The sequence below is a fragment of the Melanotaenia boesemani genome, chromosome 18 (assembly GCF_017639745.1).
Source record: "Melanotaenia boesemani isolate fMelBoe1 chromosome 18, fMelBoe1.pri, whole genome shotgun sequence".
Classification (NCBI taxonomy): Eukaryota; Metazoa; Chordata; class Actinopteri; order Atheriniformes; family Melanotaeniidae; genus Melanotaenia; species Melanotaenia boesemani.
Genome location: NC_055699.1, coordinates 1711394 through 1735910, shown reverse-complemented (window position 1 = coordinate 1735910; position 24517 = coordinate 1711394). Strand labels below are relative to the sequence as shown.

Sequence of the window (24517 nt, the reverse complement as noted above, 5' to 3'; positions counted from 1 at the left end):
AGAAGAGATGTCTAAGATAACGGCAGGAGAAAAATAGAGACCAGGAAGTGAAAAGAAAAATTCTTCTACTGACTGTCAGAAGGAAGATGGGATTGCTGGCAAATAAAAAGGAATGAGGTTGTAGTCCTGACACACAGGAATGTTCAGACAGAGACTGTACACAGTGGTAGAAGTAAAGGAGTTATTATCACGTGTAGCTGAGAGGGAGTGTCTCTGCAGTACTGGTATTAAACTGTTGGCTGAGGTCACTAACAAGCGGACCACGGTCCAGATCCAGACCCAGAACCTGTCCCGTATGGACCCGGAGTTAAGATATAAAATCTGACGGGGTGCTTTTACTTTATACGGCACAACTTTTGTAGTCTTCTCGGTGGTGGTCAGGAAACAGGTGGACCAATTGCACATCAGGTGAGCCTTCCCACGTGATGCACTCAGACAATCGGTGTGTGAGGCTCCCGGTGTGGCGGTAAATGGCCAGCTGTCAAACAAAGCAGGGATAAAGACGACGGAGAAAGGCAGCAGAGTTGCTTAATCTGCCTGTTATCAGCGACTTGGGCTGATTTTTTTTGTTAAGTCTCTTGCAAATATCATCATTTGCAGGTTTTTGGGCTTGTTTTCCTGAGTGTAGCTTCTTATATGGGCTGGTCCTGCTCCTGTTATGAAGCCGCCAGATTCTCCCACAGCTGTCCACAATGTGGGATATTATATAAGAAGAGTCCAGACAATAAGAGGAGGGATCTAGGTCACAATTTCTGATTGATCAGAATGTACCTACATTATAATGAACTCAGACTAAGTTTTCAAGACCTCACTCGTCTTCTAAGACGTACATGCAGAGAAATGCATGCGGTCACAGATTCTGATGGGTCACAGATTTTGGTGTAACACCAGCGCGCCCCTACCCACATGCACGCCCCTACCCACATGCACACCCCTACCCACATACACGTTCAACTTCAAAGGCCAGGCAAATTAATTTGTATAGCACATTTCATGTACAAGAAAATTCAAACTTCACTTGACAAAGCAACAGTGACAATGTCCACGAATAAATAGGAGATGTGTAAAATACATAAAGAGTAGAATAGAGAGTACTGGAGGGCTCATCATGCAGCCCCTCAAAAAACCTTCTTATCTGCGAGGCACAAATCAGTTTCACTGTCATAACATGAGGTGGAGAAAGTTTTTATTTGTTGTAGGTCTTTCCCCAAGTGTTTTTGAGAAGAGTCATGTACGTCTTATTTTGATCATAGTTTCAAAGTTCAATTTATTTAATGTTTTAATTGTATATATATAGCTAGTCATTATGATTTCCCTGACCTTTTATCTTCAAACTCCCCTGTTCTAGAGGGTTTACCTGTGTTATTACCTGTGTTGAGATTTTGCATGTGATGTCATCACCAGATCAGCAACACATTCATGACAATCAGGAGATTTCCACTTAAAACTTTCCAAGAGTTTGTCAAACCAGTGTCAAACAGCAGATGAAAATTAGCATCTCCAGTTATATTTTAAAGGCCATAAATTGCAGCTAGAAAAGAGTGGACTGCCTCAAGTGGAGGAGTTTAACTGTCTTTTGTTCAGAAGGGGAAATTAAACTGTACCTATCTGTTGTGGTGAAGAGAAAGCTAAGCCAAAAGGACAAGATTTTGATTAAGCAGTCCATTAAAAAACCAAAATACTTACGTCATGAGCGATGGCAACGACTGAAAGAATGGAATAAAGAATGCAAGCAGCAGAATGAGCTTCTTTATCAGGGGGGCTGAACCTGGTCATTCAGGAGACGTTAAGAGAAAAGTTGCTGTTACTCTGCAATGAAAGAATTCTCCTGAGGTGGTTTGGACTCTGGTGCCCTCTGATCACCTTCCATAGGAGGAATTTCAGACATGGACTTGTGGACCTCAAAGCAGACCCAGAACTCACTGAAGGGATTATGTTTCTTGGCTGGTTTGAACAGTTGGAAAAGGAGGCTGCAGAGAAGGAGGGCTGGATGGATGGACGGATGGATGGATGGATGGATGGATGGATGGATGGATGGATGGATGGATGGATGGATGGATGGATGGATGGATGGATGGATGGATGGATGGATGGATGGAGGGAAGGTTCTGGACTCCCTGCTCTTTGCTGCTTAGGATCAGTGCCTCTAATAAACTATTTTGTTCATTTAAACTTCCTCTGGGAGTTCGGGTCTGAATGGTGACAGATTACCTCACAGAGGTGGAAACAGCTAAGCTAGCATGTGTAGCATGTGTCAGAGAAATGAGTCACATCATATTAATTCATCTAAATACTGTTTTTAATGCTCTCCGAGTCTTCCCCTCTCTTTGGACTGACATAAACTGGTTTCCTGTGTTGAGGATGCCACGAGCTTGTCTTTAAAGTGGTTAATGTTTCCATGGTAACAGCACTATCTTTGGGTTGATCTACCTTCAGGATTGTGGTAAGAGCAAAGATTCAGTAGAAAAATTTGGAATGAGACATGAGAATGACACAAGATTATTTAGTTAATTACACCCACTGGGATGAAGCATGACATATTCTGTAAAAGTAGCCAAAGGCTGGAGTCTGAGTGAGATTTCTATATAATGTATGATATGATGATCAAAAAACATGTAAAAGGAAGCTTTTCCTTTCTTCCTTTTCCTTCCTTTCCTTTTTAAAAGTAAGATATGTGAGGAGCAGCCATGCAGCAGCTGGAGGCTGGTTGTATGAAGTAGGCTGCCTCTGTTGTAGCTGATGAGTCATTGTGCTCTTGCAAACAAGCAGCCGGGTTTGACTCACACCAGGGAATCAATATCTCCCCCTCCAACATCCTCCACCAATATTCACTCATATTCAACAGTTTAGCCCGAGATATTTGCTCCATGAAGCGGCTGCAGAAGTCAAAGAGCAAGTTTCCGTTCAGAAAAACTCCCTCTGTGCTGAAGAAAAGCCCATCACTGGATCTTTGAGTCGTTACCAATGGCAACGCCAACTTATTATTATTCTTATTGCAAAAGGTGGAAAAGAGGACAGCAGATTTCTGTCTTACACATCAAAGAGTTCCATCCAGAGATGGTTTGCATGTAAGCTGGAGTCAACTAAAACAGATGCTGCTACTCATATCTCTCAAAATTGTTCTGAATTTCTTGGAAAATCTCACATTTTCAGAGCTGAGTGGAACTTCCAGGAGAAGACGTTTGTTTCCACATTAAACAGATTAAAAATTTCACTTCTTGGTTGAGGTGAACACTTTGTAGCACTCTTAATTAGATTGGGTTAATAAAAAACAGGAAATGTACCTTTAACCCTTTAACTGCCTGCTCTAGCTTTTAGTAGGGCAGATTTTTCAGCGACCATCATCATTATTATAAAAACAATTATGGAAACGACCCTGCCTGAGTCTTTTCTATCACTTGGTTTGGTGTGTGATGCCAAAAGTGTTTGTTATCCTATTACTGTTTCAGGTCCTGAAACACGGCTTAACTGCTGTTATTACAAAAAGCATTGATTTTTCTTATTATTATTAGTGTCCGAAGGGGAAAAATAAAATGCAAAGAAACATTTTTCTTTTGTTTTTCTTTGTGTGAACATTAAGGAGGATTAAGGATTAGGATAACAACGTTACCCCTGCTGAACATCCTCATGTTCAGAGGCCACTGGTACGACTGGAAAGACTGGGATCAAAGTAACCGAAACAACGAACTCACCTCACTGACGATCAAGCTGCACCTCCGGTTAAAGGCTGGATCTGGCAGCGGAGGTTTTACATCCGCGGAGGCCTGAAAACAAGCACAAACCTAACGCCATTAGTTTCACCAGAAAACAGGTGATTTCTTTTTTTAATGTTCATTTTAAATCATTTCCAGAAACGATGAACATCCTAAAGTGTTTAAACTCTAAAAATCTGGTGATGAAAATGAAACCAGATGCGATTTTACGTCCTTATAAAAGTCCTCATATGAATGATAAATTGTTGAGGAATATCGAGGAACTGAATCATCATTCGATCTGACTAATGATGAGTTAACCACAGCAAAATTCTCTCATTCATCCTTCACAGGCCAGAGTCAGTCCCCGAAATTCCACCATCAAAGGCTAATAATGTAGTCCCACTAATCCTCTAAGTCCTTATAACAACCTGCAGTGCCAGGCGCTGCCCCACGCCAAGGCCAGCGCTATGAGCAAGTCTGCCTCAGATTTCACCAAACAAACCTCAAAATCCTTAAACACACTTGAGAACATTGTTGGTGTAAAACAGGGAAATCATTTGGGCTGCTGGCTCCGTTTCTTACATCGGATGCGAATCAGCAGCTCATATTGGATTTAATGATGTTAAAGCTGATAACACAACATTTCCAGGCAGCTGAAGATTTATCAGGGAAGATCTGATTCAGTGTGGCTGGCATTCAACTAAATGTTTGACTAAAACTAACGAAGTCTTTTCTTTAAAGCTGTTTGTATCTCTGGAGTTTCCAGAAAGTTTGACCAAAGCACAAAATCATCTAGAAGATAACGGTCATTGTGTGGCTTTCTTCCTCGTGTGTGCTCGGGAGCTTTTTCCACATTTAACGTGATTATTTAAAATCTTCAGGTGTGTATTTGGTGAGTTGATCTCACCTCATGATATTTTCTTTCTTCAAGGCGTCGTGTTATCTGTTAATTAACTCGTTGTGTTAAATTAACAAACAGCAGTAGGCAAACATTAACATTCCTACCTCCGACTCCCATGCTTCCAACAATTTTTTTGGTTTCGTCTCCTCATCCCTCTCTTCATTTCTTCCCTCTAACTCCCCTTCATCATCTCCCTCTTTACCACTTTCATCCTCCACCTTCTTCTCCATCTCCACCTCTTCTGAGGTCACAGTTGTCGCAGATGTTTCCGTCATCTCCTGAAATATCTCCTCTTTCTTTCCTTCCACTATCTCAACTTCTTCCATCCCTCCATCCAATGCTGGAACAGCAGATCCATCCTCTCGCGCCATGTTGACCACTTCTGAAGGAAAAGGACACGTCATGTTTAGCTACAGTTTATTTATAACCCAACAGTTTATGTTCTGTATGGAGCTTCCTGTAAAAAAAGATGAGACAGAAAAATGGACATGGATCTTACAAAAAAGAGCTGAGGAGATGGAGGACAGGGGTTACAAGTAGAGGTAAAGAACTGCAACTATTTCATCTTCCATTAACGTCTATGTTCAGTTTTCTGGCATCAGGCATCTTAACGAGTGTTGGTGCTCTCATTTGGAACCAACAGTGTGTCACAGAAATATAAAATAAACTCCACTTTTTAAGGCTGTAGTAGGCGATAGAAGCTCTTCATGTCTGGAAAAGACATGCTGTTGAACAAGCTTCTCCACCAACTGACAGACAGACAGACAGACGTATCTGTCAGAGCCCAGCTGATTATTACTTATTATTACACCACCCTGTCTGGGAAAAGGTCAGCAAACAAACCACATTTCCCAAACCTAACCATGTACTTAGGTGCCTAAATCTTAAAGCAACACGACACAACTTTCCAAACTTAAAACTGTGTTGATGGCCTGGTGTTATTTATTATGTACATTCCTGGAGCCATCATTGCCCTGCAGCGTCTCAAGGCTGAGAAACACCTCACAACTTTTTTTCCTGGCCTGGAGCCTCATCGGGCTGAAGGCTACCTGGATATCTGCAGACTGTCCGTTTTGGATGTGCACCATGGCTAATTTAGAAAAGAAATGCAAGACTACACTGTAAAAGGAAGAGAAGAAATGAGGGAGAGAAAATGACAACACTGGACTGACTTTTACTGGCTGGAGAGCGATCAGAGAAGAGACAGGATGCAGAATCGGCCATCGTTAGGGGACACCATAGTGCAAAAATCTGCCAACGTTCAGTCGTGTTGCTTTAACAAAGACAGACTGAAAGTGAAGGTTAAAACAAAGAACTCAAACTTAATCAAACAGAACCTGGAAACAAAAGTTAAATAGTCTTAAAAAAATTAAAGCTTCAACATAAAGCCTTTAAAAACTGGCTGAGCAACAGGACCCAGAAGCAAAGCTTAAAGTAAATCTAACTTTCAGTCCTATAAGCAAATCTTTGTGGCTTACATGAATAAGAATTACGGTGACTCTGGTCTCATCCAACTGTCTAAAGATGTTTTAGCCACTGAAAGAGGTTCATACAGTGGAGGAAAATTGCAGAGGGAAGAAGAAAGGGATTCTCTAAGATCATTGCTGCGTCGTTGTATTCCCTTAAAGCAGCAGCCGTCTGACCTTGAAACTCCTCTGATGGTACAGGAACTTTTTTATGGACATTTCTGGAGCTTTTGCTCCAGAAGCAAAATGTACAGAAGGAAGAAATGTGACGTTTAGCTTTGCTGCCATTACTGACTGAAGAAGGACACAGGAAGAGATAAACTAACATATACTGAGTGAAACTGCAAGGGCCACTGGGTCATCTGCCAATAATACGGACGGTAGTTTGATCTCTGCTGTAATTTTTCTATAAATTTTTATTCACCACTTTAAAACACAACCAATGGATCTATAAGCAAATGTATAAATGTCCAATATAAAATTTCTTTCCTAATTCAAGACTAGTTTCAGATTATAAAGCAAACAAGTTTAAGTTAAACAGGACTTTCCTTAAACCACTAAACTGTGGGCTGTGACCTTCTAGAAAACTAGCCGATAGTCTGGAAAACGTCTTCTCAGAGTCAGCATGCAGCCTTCATCTCATCAAGGTCACGTCTTCAGCTTCGTCAGCCACCATGTTGGATTCAGATTCTTCAGGGTCATAGCTGGTGGACGCTTCAGTTTCCTTGTTGTTTTTCCACTGAACCTATTCTGAAGTTTGGAACTCACCTTCCTTCTGTGATGGTCTCTCCATGTCTTTGTTTCTTCTTTAGCTTCTTCTGTTGGTTTGTTTTTATCTTTCTATGTAGTATCTCTCTCCTAAACCCCTATCTGTGTTTTCACCTCCTCCTATATGCTGACCCTTCACTTGCCCGAATATTTTCAGGTTCCTCGGGACTTCTTCAGATTCACCGTTCTGCCTCTGGACAACTTGAACTCTTTCAGTTTGTCAACGTTTGAGCTTCTTTTTGACTTTAACCTCAGACCTGACTGCTCTGCCTTGCGTTTGGCTGTCTCCTGTGATGACTGGATGTCAGTCCATTGGGCACCTCTTATCACTTTTAACTTCTACATTTAGCCCTCTACTCAACCTTATCGCCACCGTGTCCGTCATCGAACCCGCAGTGCCGGTGGAGGTACATGCGCCTGTGTGCTTGTGTGTAAGAGTGTGTGTTCGATAAAGTGTGTGTTGACTGAGGGTTGAATGCAAGTTCATAGAAAGTTGTACGCTGGAAGGAAGTACCATGTTGCTATTGCTGGAGAACCTGCAGTAACTGATTTTAACTCTAGAGGGCAGCACACACACAGAACAATCTGAGAGGAACTGAAAACATTCAATTTTTTCCACGAGCAAGAAATTTTTGTCAGATTAATGGTTTTTATCCTCATCACTTCATGTAGAGACGCTACAGTGTTCTTTTAATCTGAATCTGCTTCTTGTCTGTTGCAGCAGGAAAACACACCTGACTGATTTATACCAGATACTGTCTCCTCTGTATGTTCGGAGGCACTAGCTCCCCTGAGCTCTGTCTCTTGTGTAGGAAGGTAAATTATGGACGCCCATCATCCAGTTTTTGTTCTAGCAACGTCAACAATTCCCTTTCGAAATGTCCGTCCTGAGCAACTTGGTTCATTGTTTAGAGGAGGCCTGCCTACAGTTCTCTAGCAAGGTGTGTGTGCTGTCAGTCCTCAATAATTGTGTGGATGTGATTAGAGTTAGAAAGACAAACACGGAGGATTGTACAAATATATTGTTTGTTCTTATGATTATGTTTGAACTGTAAATTAATGAGCTGTATTTGTGTGGAAAATGTTTCAGTATAATCGTGTTTTGTTTATAATCTTGTTTATTTTAATTTCTCAGAGGTCTGCTGTGATAGGTCTATTTGAACTGAGAGGGAGGAGCTTCAGGGTAATATGGAGGAATCTGGAATTCATTCTGCTGTCCTGTTACTGTTTAACACATAAATCCTGGGATTTTATCCTTCGGTGTCATAAATATTTTCATTTTTTACATTATATTTCATTTAAGATGTACAGGAAACATTAGAACTGCTCTTGCGTAAACACACACATAGAAAATAAAGTACTTAATTGGTTTTTATAAGCTGCACTGCTGAAGGAACATCTGTACCTTTTAGGGTACCACAATCTTTGGTATCTGTAAAGGTACAATCACATCATTAATTATTTGAGAGTGAAGTGAATATAGCTCTTAAAAAGCAGCTTATTTGTCTAAAGTCTTTGTAAACCAAAGGTTACTGAAATTTTCTTCATATAGTACTTTTAAAAGAAAGTGTGAAACATACAGTTTTTAAATTCTTTACTGAATTTTGTGGGGAAAAAAATGCAATTAAAATCATTGCCCAGCACTAAAATGTGTCTTAAAGGGGAGGTTTGAATGGGGTTAATTTGGTTGTAATCTGCTAATCATGCCACTAGATGTCACTAAATCCTACAAGCTGAAGCCATGAAACATTATTTAACTTATTTGGTGGAATGAGGTTTTTAGCCCAGTGAGGAGTCTGAAAGTCTTCCTCTTTTAAGTTTCTGTCTCCTATCAAACAGAATTATCTTCTTATTTTAGTGATTGTTTTTAGATTCCTCAACCCTTTTATGAACAGCCATCTTAATAAGGAGGAACGGTTTTCTGCTGGAATGAACGATGTCAAAGGTAATCTGAAACAACAACGTAAAGGGCAAAATCTGTGTAAAGACAGCAGAATAAAGCTCTTATTTCTTTATCTAACGGATCACACTTAGCTCAATAAACAGAATGATTTGCCAGAATGAGTCTGGAAGCCAGCAGGTCGTCTGGCAGCGGGATCTGGGTGTCAGATGGCTGTCGAGGTAAACAGGACATCGACCTGATAAAGAGCGACGGAGCAGATCTGAATGAGTTCGAGCCAAACCGCCATCTGCTGCCAGCAAATCACTGCTTGTAACAACAACAAAGATCCACTCATCACCAATAACTCTGCGTTATCTACATAATGCAGAATGCAGACCGAAATGATCATTACTAAATAATAAATAGATAAACTCCAGCATCGAACTGTTTAAAAATTTATTTACGATCATTTTAAGAAATGTTTTAACTGGCTGCAGTGACTATGTGATCTAACCAGATAATATCACATTAATGAACCAAAGGAAACTCTGAATTCAGGCTTAACAGCTTCACTAATGGATCTGTCTCATTTCACAGTGGCTACAGCCTTCAGGTGGATATTTTGGAGTCTTGCCTCTTATGAATTAAAAACATGCTTATTTTAAAAGATTTATGTAAAGTATTCATGGATAAATGACAATAAAAAGAAATTAAAAACAGATATTAAATCATTTGGTCAGTAACAGTAAAGATGGTTAGAATTTGGATAATATAAGCATTAACTGTATATTTGTAGTATATTATTATATTTGTAGTAAATAGTTGTGGTAATTAGCAGAAGTAAGGCAGCTAGAAACTGAACTAGTCTCACAATGACACAGATTCATCATAAACTTCATGAGTAAAGAGTTTATTATGGGACATTAGTTTTAAGCTGCACTGATTTAACCAACTGACCGTAGAAACCGGAAACAGTGTGTGAAAAATAAAGTATGTATGTTCCTTATGAAACAGAATAAAAACATAATACCTTCATGTAAACAAACCCACTAGATCTATTTCCCCCACAGCAATATATATTAGTAACCATGACAACTGTCACATGATTGGAGGAGGGTGGCGTGTGTTCCCTTTACTACAGAAAAATGTCTTGGAGGCAGTTTCCTTCATCATCACTCAGCTTTCACCAACTGAACCACCCTCGCCACAGATCGGTGCCACTGAAACGTTACATAAAGATCGAGCCTCGCGTATCCAGGGAACAAAAAATTATTCAAGTCATTGTGAACACCAGCTGAGTCAGAATCACAGAAACCACCAGTCTCTGTGGGGAGTAACTGCTTAATTTACTAAAGAAAACGTTAATTAATGAAGCAGTTTTCTTTGCTGCTTTTGTTGGTAGCTGTAAGAAAAAAAAGAAAGAAAGCTGTCTTACCAACCAGGAGGTTTCTCTCTTTCCCTTCAGATCTTGTTAATGAATTCTGAAGCTTTCCCAGGAAGAAATCCCTGAGGTCTCACGCTGACATTCAGGCACAGCAGAAGGAACAAAGTTCCTCTCCGGCCTCACCTCAAGTCCAGGTAATTGTCCTCAGATCAGACGCTGCTTTCTACCAGAACTACAAAACTTTAATAAATTTGTCATATTTCAACTGCACAAGTTAGTCACCAAAGATGGCGGGCACGGCAAGTGGCTTGGAAACACAAGCTCATTCAGCACTTGCTTTTAAACGATCGCGATCCAAACCTGAGATATTTCGGACAGCTGATGGCAAGGTGATTGTAGAAGATGAACTCCTTAATTTTCTTGCCGTAAAAATTAAGACTTTAAGTCAAGATGAGATTGTTTTGTTGGCAACAAACACATTTGACTCAGAAGGGATTGAGGCTTCAAAGAAAGTTTTGTTTGAGCTGTGTCCTGGTACGACGCAGCGTTGTGTGGCTTATAAAGGCCAGCACAAAGATGCAAACAATATCAAACTCTGCCTTAAGGTGCTAAATGAATGCGGGAATGATATCCCTCGTTTTGTGTCTTACTACTTGGACGAGCTGCCTCCGGTGACGTTTTCCAGTTTGGATGTTTCCTGTTTACTTCGGAGAATGGAACAACTACATGCTGAAGTTGGTGTACTGAAACACATTGCCCAGACCCAGACGGCGGTTTGTGAGCACATCCGTGCCGAAGCAGTGGAAATTAATCGCCGGGTGACTACACTGGAGGACCAGGTTGGTGCGACGGATGAGAGGACTCTAAGGCTGGAGACTGATTCTCGCCGTGGGGATCGCCCCGTGGAGCCAGTGGGGGAACGTGGTGATGAACGCAGCTTGGTTCTCGGAACTGGTCCACCGAGCTCAAAGTCGCTGAGGGATGGGTCGGAGCAGCGCCTCAAACCTGAGCGCCGCAGACACGATGAGGCTTTGATCATAGCCTCAGGTCATACTGATGGGATCGGTGCATCGGAGAGGGATCCAGTGGGACCAGAATCTGCCACAGGCTCTTCACGCTGGTCTGAAGTTGTGAAGAAAAACCGACCTCGGAAAAGGACACAATTCACTGCAGGCTTGGATGCGCGTACTGGTTCCACTGGTCGTAAAGGGAGACCACATGCGTCTGTTATTGGTACTGGAGCTGTGAGTACTATAAAAACTGTAAAGACTAAATTGGTGAGTGTATTTGTCACGAGATTTTCCCCAGACCTGGAACCAGAGACTCTTGCAGCATATCTTAAAGGCAAATTAAACAGGGAGATCACCTGCCAGAAAATTGATAGCGCGCACAGCAGGGTTGGATCATTTAAAGTGACTGCCGAATGTAATGACGTCAGTGAAATGTACACTCCTGAGCTTTGGCCAGAGGGAGCTTTGGTCCGTCGATATTATGAGCCACGCAAGGCCTATGGTGCTGGGTCAAATGTGACATCTGCGGTGGAAGGAGGTGATGCCCTTGGTGCAAGCTCTTCAGTTTGAAAATGTCCGTCCGAGTGCAGTCCTATAACTGTCGTGGCTTACGTTTAGGTCAGAGTGCAGGGGATAGGGCTCGGCGTCTCGTTGTGGACACTCTGTTCGCTGATTGTGATATTTTATGTTTGCAAGAGACATTTTTAGCTAAGCAAGATCTGGAGAAATTGAACTCTCTTCACAAAGATTTTTTGGGAGTGGGAGAGTCAACTACGGATCTTAGCAAAACTATAGTCAGAGGTAGAATCCCCGGAGGAGTGGCTGTGTTTTGGAATCAGAAGTTTGATGCACTCATAAAGCCCATTCGGCTGAATATGGATTGGTGTATTGGTTTACAATTTACTGACAAACAACACAGTTTTTATATCTTAAATGTATATACACCATATGAGTCTCGTGAGAATGAGGATGAATACCTCAATAGGCTGGCTTTTATTCATGCTTTTATACAAGACAATTGCACCTGTAACGTGTACGTTGTGGGAGACTTGAATGCTGATGCTACAGATATTGGCTCTTCATTTGCTCATCATTTGACCCATTTCTGTGAAGAAAATGGTTATATTCTGTCAAGCAAGGTGTTGTTGCCGGCAGATAGTTATACATATCAGTGAAGCCTGGCATAGTACATCTTGGCTTGATCATTGCTTCAGCACAGTTGATGGTCATGCAGCATTAGAAAATATGTCTATCAAGTATGGGCTAGCATTAACAGATCATATCCCCTTTGCTTTTGAAGTAAAGGTTGAAAGTCTACCATCAATAGTAAATAGTGGTAGCTCTCCTGACAATGTTCATGTGGCAAAGTTAGATTGGACAACTCTTACTGAAGAGGATCTCCGCGATTACTATGAAAATACAGACAGATATTTAAGTACAGTTAATTTACCTAAGGAGACCATTTTGTGTCAGGATGTCAACTGCCAACTAAAGGAACATAAAAGTGACCTTTGTTCCATGTATGATGCAGTAGTGGCTGCTCTAATTAATGCGGGGAAACCATTTCAAAAACGGAAGTGTGATAGGAAGTACAAGACTAGACCTGGCTGGAATGAATATGTAGCTCAGTATCATGCTGATGCTCGGGAAGCATATAGACTCTGGGTCCTGGCTGGAAAACCGAGACAGGGCCCTGAGCTTGAGCACAAAAAAATGACCAATGCCAGGTTTAAATATGCTGTGCGATTTATATCAAAAAATGAGCAGGCTCTGAGAGCTGACGCTATGGCTAACAAAATGTTCTGCAATAATATATCAGATTTCTGGAAAGAAGTAAGATCCCTCAATTGTAGTCAACCTTCTCTTCCATGTACTGTTGAAGGGATCTCGGGTGAAGATAATATTGTGACTTTATGGAGACAGTATTACAGTTCTTTGTTTAATTGCATGAAAGGTGATTTATATGAGGAGGAGGTGGTTCCGAGTGAAGAACTGATACATATTAAGATTCACGAAGTGTATAATGCCCTTCAAAAAATGCCTAATAATAAAGCATGTGGCATGGACTCCATTACTACTGAGCATTTGAAGTATGCTAGTCCAAGGCTTGCTCCTCTTTTAGCTCTTAACTTCACTGGCTGTATGATCCATGGTGTATTACCGGACTCAATGATGTCCATCTTGCTTGTGCCTGTTATAAAAAATAGAAGTGGTAAAATTGGTTCTCTGGATAATTATAGACCCATAGCACTAGCTAGTGTTCTGTCTAAGGTTATTGAAAGAATCCTGTTTGATAGAGTTAGTGAGTATATCACCTCTACTGACAACCAGTTTGGCTTTAAACCACAGCATGGTGCTGACATGTGTGTATATGCTCTCAAAGAAATAGTGAATCTTTACAAGGCTAAAAACTCCTCTGTTCTTATGTGTTTTATTGATGCTTCTATATCGTATAAGATAGCTGTCAAAAAGACGTATGCATGATTCTAAGATTTGCAGTCGTATTTTTGTGTTAATAAAAGTTTTGTGCACAAATCAAGGCTGTCATATATGTGCGTCTGGTCAATTTTGTGGATTAGGAGTTGTTTTATGTGAGTATGAATCTTAAAGCTGTGAGTGCAAAATCTTGTGAATACAACTCCAATTTCTACGAAGACAAAGTCTCCTATTCTGTGTGGACACGAATTCACGTTTTTGGGTACGAGTAGAAAAGTATTCAGATGACGTCACAAGGGAGGAGTAATCGATCTGCCGATTGTACAAAACACAACAAGCTCCAATTTCAAAGATGGCTGAAGAAATTGCAGCGGGAGGAGCTACCGGCTCAAGTGAAGCATCACAGGTAAGATGTTCAAGCGGTCTTTATTTATATATTAAAGAAAAACATACTATTTTCAATAATATTCTTTGATTTAAAGACGTACTGCTATAGTTTGCCATGTCGGGTAGTGCTAGCATTAGAAGCTGGCTTGTGCTATTAGCATTGATGTAGCGTGGAAACTATAAAATGTTTATTCTTAGACAATGTCGATTGAAATGCGACTTTTATGGATTTATTAATTACGCTATTTAGTCGATCAGTCTGTCCTCGCCAATCCTCTTTTCCATTTACCCCACTCCCTTCGTCCACCTTTTTTTTTTTATTCCACTCCTGCGTTGTTCAGAAGCTGAGGATAAATCAATCCATGTACCGGTGAATAACCGTATTTATTATATATGTCATGATATGCATATTTATGTAATCTTCTCTGCCATAAACACGATATTGCGGGGGTTGCGGGGGCGTTTGAGTGACGTGACCTGGGACGCCGATGGAGTGAAGAGACTTAATTCCTCCCAGTAGAAAGTTGCAATGGATTGTCATTTTTGTAAACAGTATAACACGACTTGCGGAGCACCGTTGCTAGGGACGCCAATGCCCCTAGCAACGGTGCTCCGCTGGTTGATCAGATGACAAAGATGATGCTCAGGGAGGAAATATGCCAGATATTTGCCCTATGAGGTTTTACGCGGTACTTAACCAACTTCAGAGTAATAGTGATGGTTAAAGAAATCCATTGCAACTTTCTACTGGGAGGAATTAAGTCTCTTCACTCCATCGGCGTCCCAGGTCACGTCACTCAAACGCCCCCGCAACCCCCGCAATATCGTGTTTATGGCAGAGAAGATTACATAAATATGCATATCATGACATATATAATAAATACGGTTATTCACCGGTACATGGATTGATTTATCCTCAGCTTCTGAACAACGCAGGAGTGGAATAAAAAAAAAAGGTGGACGAAGGGAGTGGGGTAAATGGAAAAGAGGATTGGCGAGGACAGACTGATCGACTAAATAGCGTAATTAATAAATCCATAAAAGTCGCATTTCAATCGACATTGTCTAAGAATAAACATTTTATAGTTTCCACGCTACATCAATGCTAATAGCACAAGCCAGCTTCTAATGCTAGCACTACCCGACATGGCAAACTATAGCAGTACGTCTTTAAATCAAAGAATATTATTGAAAATAGTATGTTTTTCTTTAATATATAAATAAAGACCGCTTGAACATCTTACCTGTGATGCTTCACTTGAGCCGGTAGCTCCTCCCGCTGCAATTTCTTCAGCCATCTTTGAAATTGGAGCTTGTTGTGTTTTGTACAATCGGCAGATCGATTACTCCTCCCTTGTGACGTCATCTGAATACTTTTCTACTCGTACCCAAAAACGTGAATTCGTGTCCACACAGAATAGGAGACTTTGTCTTCGTAGAAATTGGAGTTGTATTCACAAGATTTTGCACTCACAGCTTTAAGATTCATACTCACATAAAACAACTCCTAATCCACAAAATTGACCAGACGCACATATATGACAGCCTTGATTTGTGCACAAAACTTTTATTAACACAAAAATACGACTACAAATCTTAGAATCATGCATACGTCTTTTTGACAGCTATCTTATACGATACTTCTAAAGCATTTGATAGAGTGAATCATAAAAAGCTATTTATTAAGTTAAAAAAACAGGGAGTGCCTGGGTACATTGTGAGGGTTCTTGCCTACTGGTATGCACACCAGAAATTGCATATCAAATGGGGGGGTTGTATATCTGCCTCATTTGGAGTGTCCAATGGAGTGAGGCAGGGGGGAATTTTGTCACCTGTCCTATTTAACTTATATATAAATGAGCTGTCTGAGCGATTAAAAGCCTGCAGAACTGGTTGTCTTGTTGGGGGTTTGCTGGTGAACCATCTGATGTATGCAGATGATCTTGTCACTTTTAGTCCAAGCAGTGCTGGGCTGCAGCAACTTCTTAATATATGTGCAGAATACGGGGAGGAATACGACATAAAGTATAATGCCAGCAAGAGTGCTGTCCTAATCTGTAGAATTAAGCAGGATAAATCGCTGAATTTTCCAGTTTTTAAGCTTTGTAATAGGAGGCTTGATGTTTGCCATCAGATTAAATATCTTGGTTATATTTTAAGGGATGATATGTGCGATGATGAGGATATATACAGACAATGTTGCAAGTTATATGCACAGGCCAACATAATTGCACGTAAATTTGGTTTTTGTTCTAGGGCAGTAAAGGTGTCCCTTTTTAAAGCATATTGTACACCACTCTATATGGCCCATTTGTGGTCATCTTATAAAAAATCAGCCATCCGAAAATTACAAGTTGCATACAATGATGCTATGAGAATAGTACTCAAGGTTCCCAGAGGAGGAAGTGCCAGTTTAATGTTTGTCTCTGCTGGGGTGAGGACATTCAAGGCGCTGTTGAGGAATTATATGTATAAGTTCTTGCAGCGCCTGGATGTCTCCACAAATGCACTTGTGGTGGCTCTCTCAGATCCCCTCCAGAGTTGTGCCCGTTACTCATCCAGTTTAAGGATGCACTGGATGAAATGTCTGTATGTAGTTTAGGTGATCTGTGTTTTTTATGTACTTATTTATTTACTAGTTGTGTGTTTTATATGTATTGTATTTGTGATTCATATGGACTTGAGTCTGCTAATAAACTTTAATTAATTAGTCATTTAAAGATTTTGTAAACATTTTTGCAAACTTTCTCTTTTACTTATTACTAAGAGTTCATAACCTTCCGTGAACTAATGTAGATAAATAAATATGGGTACAGCTTTGCCTTTTAGTGTAGCCATAAACCACTCCATCCTACGCCTGATCTCAACTTCTCCTGAGACACAGTCTTCAATTTCAACTTCAGCTGGCACCATATTTGGGTAACAATTCAGAAGTAAAGTTTGGAAAGTTTGATACCAGCAGTGAGTGCATTGTTCTGGCAGCCATGCTGCTCTAACTGAAGAAATATCAGACCTTACGTTTACCACATAACCCATAAGTTTACATGGACTAACAGAGACATTAGTAAAAGCAGAGGGAAGCTGAGGAAGAAACGCTGACTCATGCCTAAAACTGTGTCATAAAAACAAAACACAAGTTGTTCCAATGTTTCAAAGTCCTGTGAAGCATCAGCGAACCACAGCAAAGAGCGAAGAACCAGGAACTCCAGGACCATCAGCCCTGCTGCCGTTTTCATTTACACTGAACTAAAACACCACAAATCCAACAGCTGACTACAAACTAGTTCAATCCAGCAGAACAATCACACATCCATCTGTGTGTTCACTCACCAAAACACATTTTCATTCCTCCTCTTCAACCTCCCTCCCATCTTCCTCCTACATTACTACCTTCCTCCTCCTCCGTCTCCACCAGGTCAACCTTGAAATGATCTAATAAAGTCGAAGTGTGTGGGCTGCTGAATGTCAGCTGTTAAAGCGAAAGGCAAAGTGTGTGTCTTAATTACAGCGGCGTAAATGAGGAGATGTGTGGTGTGTTAACGCAGCGGAATAACGCGATCACCAGTAAAACAGAGGAGGGATGAGAGGAGGAGGCAGACAAACAGGAAAAAGAAAAGAGAAAACAGGAAGAACACAAAGAAAAAATATTCATAATGACACTAATTTAAATAAATAGAGCTTTGTTCATATATGACACTCAGAAACGGATCTTCTTGGACTTCTGGGAAAAAAGTAATGAACATTTTTTAAAAATGCCACCTGTGACATCAGACGTACATGCATGCACTCAATGGTCACTTTATTAGGAACACCTGCTCGGTTGCTCGTCAACACAAATATAAAATCACCCGCATCGCAGCAAATCAGTGCACGTAGTCACGCAGACGTGGTGAAGACGACTGGCAGAGGTTCAAACTGAGCATCAGAATGAGGAAGAAACGTGGCGTGGTTGTTGGTCTGAGTATTTCACCGATCAGTGAAAACAGAAAAGCTTCTGTTTGCTGGAGACGACTGAAGAGAAAAACCGTGTGATCTGATGAGTCCAGACTGAAACTGTTCCAGAAGAAGAAGATGCCGCCATTGTTCCTGTACAGGTGTGTGAGGGCAGCATCTGGTTCTGCTTCAGCTGATCAGGTCTGCGTGTAGCAGCATCATGACTTCAGCTGACAAAAACACTGAATTACCAGGTTTTTCCATCAATAGATTTTCCCTAATAGCAAAGACATGATTCATTAGGAGTGAAACAAAGTTTAAAATCCACACAGTTCAGACGCTAACACCAGTGGGAATCGGTGGGATGTGCTGAGAAGACTCTGCACAGTGGTGGTCCAGATTATGGAGGACTAAAACTGTCAAAATCCAAATAAAAATGGCTCAATAAATAAAATGAAATTATGCAAAAAATTTTATCAATTAAACAATAAATTATAAAATAATTAAAATGTCAGATGAAAATAAAACAAAATAAATTTTGGGATAAGAAAATGTAAAAAGAAAATAATACAGAAATAAAAGCAGGTACAAAAATAAAGGAGGAAAGAATTTTTAAAGTCAATCAATAAATGAAACAATCAAGCTGAAAATAACATGGAAAAGCAAAAATAGTTAATAAAATCACACACACACACACACACACACACACACACACACACACACACACACACTCACATATATATATATATATATATATATAAATTAACTAATTTTATACACATTTTTGTTTAATTTATTGCCATTTGAATTTGTTTATTGGGCCATTTTTATATTTCTGTATTTATTTTTGGCAGTTTCAGTCCTCCATACAAATCTTTATCATTACATAACATCAACGAAATGATGCAGCGGTGAATGTTTTCACGCTGTGGTCCCACAAAATATTTACATGTACAAGTTTGCATGTGGACAGACATAAAACCTGGGAAACGGTTTACATGGAGACAGGAAACGTGAGAAATGATTTACTTTACCACGACGTCATCTACTGAGCTTCACTGGGTGGCAGGAACACACCAGCAGATCTGTTTGCACGCACACACTCTCACACTCACACATGCACACAACAAACAGACAAACCCACAAATCATCAAGTTTCATTTAAAGGACATGCCATCTCCGGTTTTGGTTAAACATCATGGCAGCTGTGACTTCATCACCACCCAGCTAGCAGCTCAGAAAGTTTCATATAAGGAGAGAAAAACTTCAGCAGTGAAACTAAGCATCATCAGAAGTACTAATTTAGGCTCAGTTTACAAGAAACTCTGTTTCTCCAGCTGCGTTTGGATACGTCCATTACTCTAATGGAAACCGAACCTGACAGCTTCACGTCTGTCGTTCAACAAACCGTCGAACTTTAAACTGAACAGATGAAAACTGAAGGTCACTTACACTGATAGATGAGCAGATGCTCCTCTTCAAACAGCTGGTCTTCCATTGTGGCTTGATGATGTAAATATTGTGTTTTTGTGTGACAGAAACGGTGTGCTCACTGACCAAAATGCACCCTCACACTATGCACAACACACACACATACACCTGCACAGAGTGTATAAAAAGCAAGAAAAGCAGGAACATACGATGCTGATCTGCTCCTGAGTCTTTCTGAGTCTTTGCATCTCTGGGGTGTCGGACACGATGCTGAACCCTCGGCCTTTACTCTCCTCAAAATCCTTCTTGTACTTCACCTGCAGGAGAAAAACAGAAATATTCAGCTTTAAAATCATCTATAAGCGATGAACTCGGGTTGCAGCCTGACAGACAGAAACTATTTTATTTTGGGTGTGTTTTTATCTCCAGAGCTGCCATTTTGATAACACCCAGAAAACATTTAGACAAGTGAAAAGGGATGGTTTCATCCCCAAAAGGAGGAGCAGATAGGCCAGAATTCACTGCCACCACATCACAGAAAGAGGTTAGAAGCCGCTCATGAACTAATTAACTAGATAATGCAGCTCACCAGCTCAGGAGAGCAATAGAGCCTCGATTATATTTAATGATATCTGAAGGTGGAGTTTGCCTTTGAATGTGCTCGCGCAGTAGAAATAATTACACCACTCTGCGTTCAGACAGACCACTGCTACAATCTACTTATCCCAGTGTGAAAGGAACTTTAAATAAACTGTAATTGTGCCTCGCACAGTGTGAACAATAATATAAAGGACAAGAAAAAAAAAGAACACTTTTATTTCTAGCTGTAAATGTGACGCTTCTAAACCCTGTGACCCGTAGCCTGATGATCAGAAGAAGTTATTTCAAGGCATATAAGCATAAAGTTAACCTGACTGACTTTGTGCGTCATATACAGTGTGTGCAGAATTATTAGGCAAATGAGTATTTTGATCACATCATCCTCTTTATGCATGTTGTTCTACTCCAACCGGTACAGGCTTGAAAGCCTACTACCAATTAAGCATATCAGGTGATGTGCATCTCTGTAATGAGAAGGGGTGTGGTCTAATGACATCAACACCCTATATCAGGTGTGCATAATTATTAGGCAACTTCCATTCCTTTGGCAAAATGGGTCAGAAGAGAGATGTGACGGACTCTGAAAAGTCAAAAATAGTGAGATGTCTTGCAGAGGGATGCAGCACTCTTAAAATTGCCAAGCTTTTGAGGCGTGATCATCGAACAATCAAGCGTTTCATTCAAAATAGTCAACAGGGTCGCAAGAAGAGTGTTGAAAAAACAAGGCGCAAAATAACTGCCCACGAACTGAGGAAAATCAAGCGTGAAGCTGCCAAGATGCCATTGGCCACCAGTTTTGCCATATTTCAGAGCTGCAACATCACTGGAGTGCCAAGAAGCACAAGGTGTGCAATACTCAGGGACATGGCCAAGGTAAGGAAGGCTGAAAAACGACCACCACTGAACAAGACACACAAGATAAAACGTCAAGACTGGGCCAAGAAATATCATAAGACTGATTTTTCTAAGGTTTTATGGACTGATGAAATGAGAGTGAGTCTTGATGGGCCAGATGGATGGGCCCGTGGTTGGATCAGTACAGGGCAGAGAGCTCCACTCCGACTCAGACGCCAGCAAGGTGGAGGTGGGATACTGGTATGGGCTGGTATCATCAAAGATGAGCTTGTGGGACCTTTTCGGGTTGAGGATGGAGTCAAGCTCAACTCCCAGACCTACTGCCAGTTTCTGGAAGACACCTTCTTCAAGCAGTGGTACAGGAAGAAGTCAGCATCGTTCAAGAAAAACATGATTTTCATGCAGGACAATGTTCCATCACACGCATCCAAGTACTCCACTGCGTGGCTGGCCAGAAAAGGTCTAAAAGAAGAAAAAATAATGACATGGCCTCCTTGTTCACCTGATCTTAACCCCATAGAGAACCTGTGGTCCCTCATCAAATGTGAGATCTACAGGGAGGGAAAACAGTACACCTCTCTGAACAGGGTCTGGGAGGCTGTGGTTGCTGCTGCACGCAATGTTGATCGTGAACAGATCAAGACACTGACAGAATCTATGGATGGCAGGCTTTTGAGTGTCCTCGCAAAGAAAGGTGGTTATATTGGTCACTGATTTGTTTTTGTTTTGTTTTTGAATGCCAGAAATGTATATTTGTAAATTTTGAGTTGTTATATTGGTTTCCCTGGTGAAAATAAATAAGTGAAATGGGTATATATATATATATATATATATATATATATAAAACCTTCTTCTTTGTCTTCGTCTTCTTTGGGTGCTTTTTATTTGGTGGTTCTGCGTCATCTTCTTCCTGTTCCTCTTCTTCTTCTTCTGCTTTGTTCCTTTTGCTGGTTGTGTGTTAGCTCAACACTGGCCCCGTGATTTCCGGTGGTATTGCGCCGCCTTCTGCGTCAAGTGACGGATAGCTAAGCTCCCTGAAAACGGACCAAATTACGAGCGTAACCGATGCAGAAGACGGATGAAACTGTCCGTCAATCTGCGTATCCGTCTTCTGCATCAAGCATGAATGGACCTTAACTTTCAAGAATGGTGGTGGAAGGATGATGATATGGGCTTGTTTTGCAGCCACAGGCCCCGGACACCTTGCAGTCATTAAGTAGGCTGTGATCTCCTCTTTACACCAAAACATTTTAGAATAAAATGTGAGTCCATCTGCCAGACAGCTAAAGATTGGCTGAAAACTGGATCATCCAGCAGCACATTGATCCCAAACACAGCAGCAGATCTAAACCAGGAAAGCTGGAAATGAAAAGAATCAAGGTTTGACATGATCCAGTCAAAGTCCTGAACTGTGCAGGAACAAATGCAAACCTCAGAGAACTCAAGTCATGTAATTTCTACCTTCTTTTACTTGGAAAAACTTCATATATAGCTGCCTTATAATGAAAAATTAAACACTCAGTGATAGATTTAAGACATATGGCCTCATTTTGCTGAAGAGGAACACAGGATATCAGCAGCTGTGTTACTCAGATGCTAGTATTCTATGTAGATGATTGCTGCAACCAACCAACTATGGTTGGTCAGCAACAGGAGGTCATTTTATTCTCTGCCTCTGCCTGCACTTTAGCTCGACCTTCAGAGGAAACACTGCAGCTCATCTGGACATAATGCCATCCCGCTGGTGTCCATCAGTCATCAGTAACAGCCCATTAGACCCCAGAACAGAGTTATATAAGGCTGTAAACTGCAGGAATATGACTCACACACTTAGGGTGTGTCTGTCCTGCTATTCAGCTCTCGCAGTGATTGTCCCTGTTCTCAGTACAAAGCAGAATAAATCTCCATTCATCTGTCCACAGCTCCCTGCTGAGCCACGGCGACGAGCTAATGAGCTAAACACACGCAAACTAACACAGGAAAAAAATAGCTGATGGAAATATGGAAAAAATACTGATATTTTGTGTAGTGAAGCTGGTGATTCTTATGAGTATAACTGGTGAAGGAAGAGGAATGTGATGGATGGCTCTGAGGAATTAAATATTTTAGGGTTAGCAGTTTGTGTGACTGCTTGGTCACATGAAAAATTAACTATGTTAACCATCTACATTAAGTCTAAGAGAAAAGTCTTCCATCATATAGCAGGAGACATGATTTGTTAAACACAAAAACAATATTGGCACCCCTCCTTGACAGAATCACCACTTTAACTGGGTAGAGAGGTTTTGGTACCCCATAATCCTGGGAGCTCTTTGCTAGGGCCATTAGCCTTTAGGTCTCCCAAAGCAAACCCGCCTCAGCCTAACAGCAATTAAAAGGCCAACAAGAAAAGAATAGCTGCCCAGTGAAAAGAAGTATGTACTAGGGTTGGGCAATAAAACAATACCAATTAAAGCTGCAAGCAGCGTTGGAGGCCCTCGCACCTCTGGCGCCGCTTCGGCCTATTGCACCGCCCCATCACCCCGCAACCTCCCTCCAGTAGCACAGCCGCTGTCGCCCACAGCCATAAACCCATTCTTCCAGAGTTTATCTACATCAAGAGGTGATTTTCCTCATGGGAGGATCAACTTGCACCTCAGCCTGTCCAGTCATGACATCTGAAGCATTCATGACCTTGTTTCTTACAAACTGTGTTGAATTCCCACAAACTGGAGCATGATTTCATCAAGAGGAAAATTCCACGTGGCCACTAGGTGGTGGTAAATTTGTTTTAATGTAGGACAAATGTTCAGGTTGGATCTCTGATGAGAACAGGAAAATATTAGCTCAATTGGTCAACTGACAGCAGGGTTAGTGCCACTTCCTGTATAATGGCGAATGATTTAAACCATCACAGAAAGCCATTTTAATCATGCTGCTGTAAGTCATATTTTCAAACATGAGTTCATGAAGGATGATATCAATGAGTTAGAATTAGTTATACAGAGGATAAAGGGTTAAAATGGTGGGACTTCCTGTTCCCAGGGAGCTATGGTGTTGAGAACTTAAAGGACATGAAGAGGCTTTTTTGTTTGTCCTGGCATGTTAAATAAATATGCCACATTTTACCATGTAATTCAAAGCAGTGGTTGGAGCAGAAAGATGAAATATATACAGGGGGCGCTATAGAGCCATATTACCAGCATATGTGTATTTCAATCAGTTCCAGGCCTGACCACTGTCCTCCCTGCCAAGTTTGGTGGAGATCAGGAGTACATTGGGTCAGTTACAAGTACTTCCTGTTTCATGGCGGTGGACGCCATTTGCCATGTTTTGCTTGAGGAAGGAACTTGAGGTTTTTTTTCTCTTATATCATGAAAGGGTTTGACCTGATCTCAAGCACTTTTGAGTGTGTGAGGTTAATCCCTGACGAGAGGGACCCTGCTGCAGGAAAAAGGCACTTCCTGTTTCAAGTGGGCGGGGCTTAGGCCAAGACCAGAAGTAATTACATATATCTGTTAAGAAGCAGACTCTGATTAATCAGTGCAAGTGTGATGCTGATTGGATGAAAATTGAGGGATTTATACTCAATAATGATGTCATGGCGTTTTATCCAACCTTGTCATGGCGCCACGGTCTCGCCATGCAGCGTTGAGCAATGTCCAGATGACAACATCAGGACTTGTAGATGTGGTCCGCATGGAAGTGAAGGGAAATATATGCAGTTTGGTACAGAATGAGTGTTGTATTGCAGAAATTACAGATTCCGTGCTTGTTGGCGAAACATCAA

At 41.0% G+C, this 24517-nt stretch overlaps 2 protein-coding genes across 6 annotated transcripts in view; both read right to left on the bottom strand.

Annotated features, from left to right (window-relative positions):
- LOC121629222 (nebulin-like) overlaps nt 1–5015 on the bottom strand; it is a 61481-nt gene extending 56466 nt beyond the window's left edge. For all 4 annotated transcript variants that reach the window (XM_041968836.1, XM_041968834.1, XM_041968835.1 and 1 more), the window contains exons 1-2: nt 4701–5015; nt 3693–3764 (exon numbers count right to left, since the gene is read on the bottom strand). In XM_041968836.1, the coding sequence (XP_041824770.1) occupies nt 3693–3764; nt 4701–5000 (372 nt within the window). In that variant the 5' untranslated portion in view covers nt 5001–5015. The remainder of the gene's footprint in view (nt 1–3692; nt 3765–4700) is intronic.
- The window catches only part of nebl (nebulette), a 130058-nt gene that overhangs the window by 66394 nt on the left and 39147 nt on the right, over nt 1–24517 (bottom strand). For both annotated transcript variants that reach the window (XM_041968874.1, XM_041968873.1), the window contains exon 4: nt 19503–19610. In XM_041968874.1, coding sequence (XP_041824808.1) covers nt 19503–19610 — 108 coding nt within the window. The remainder of the gene's footprint in view (nt 1–19502; nt 19611–24517) is intronic.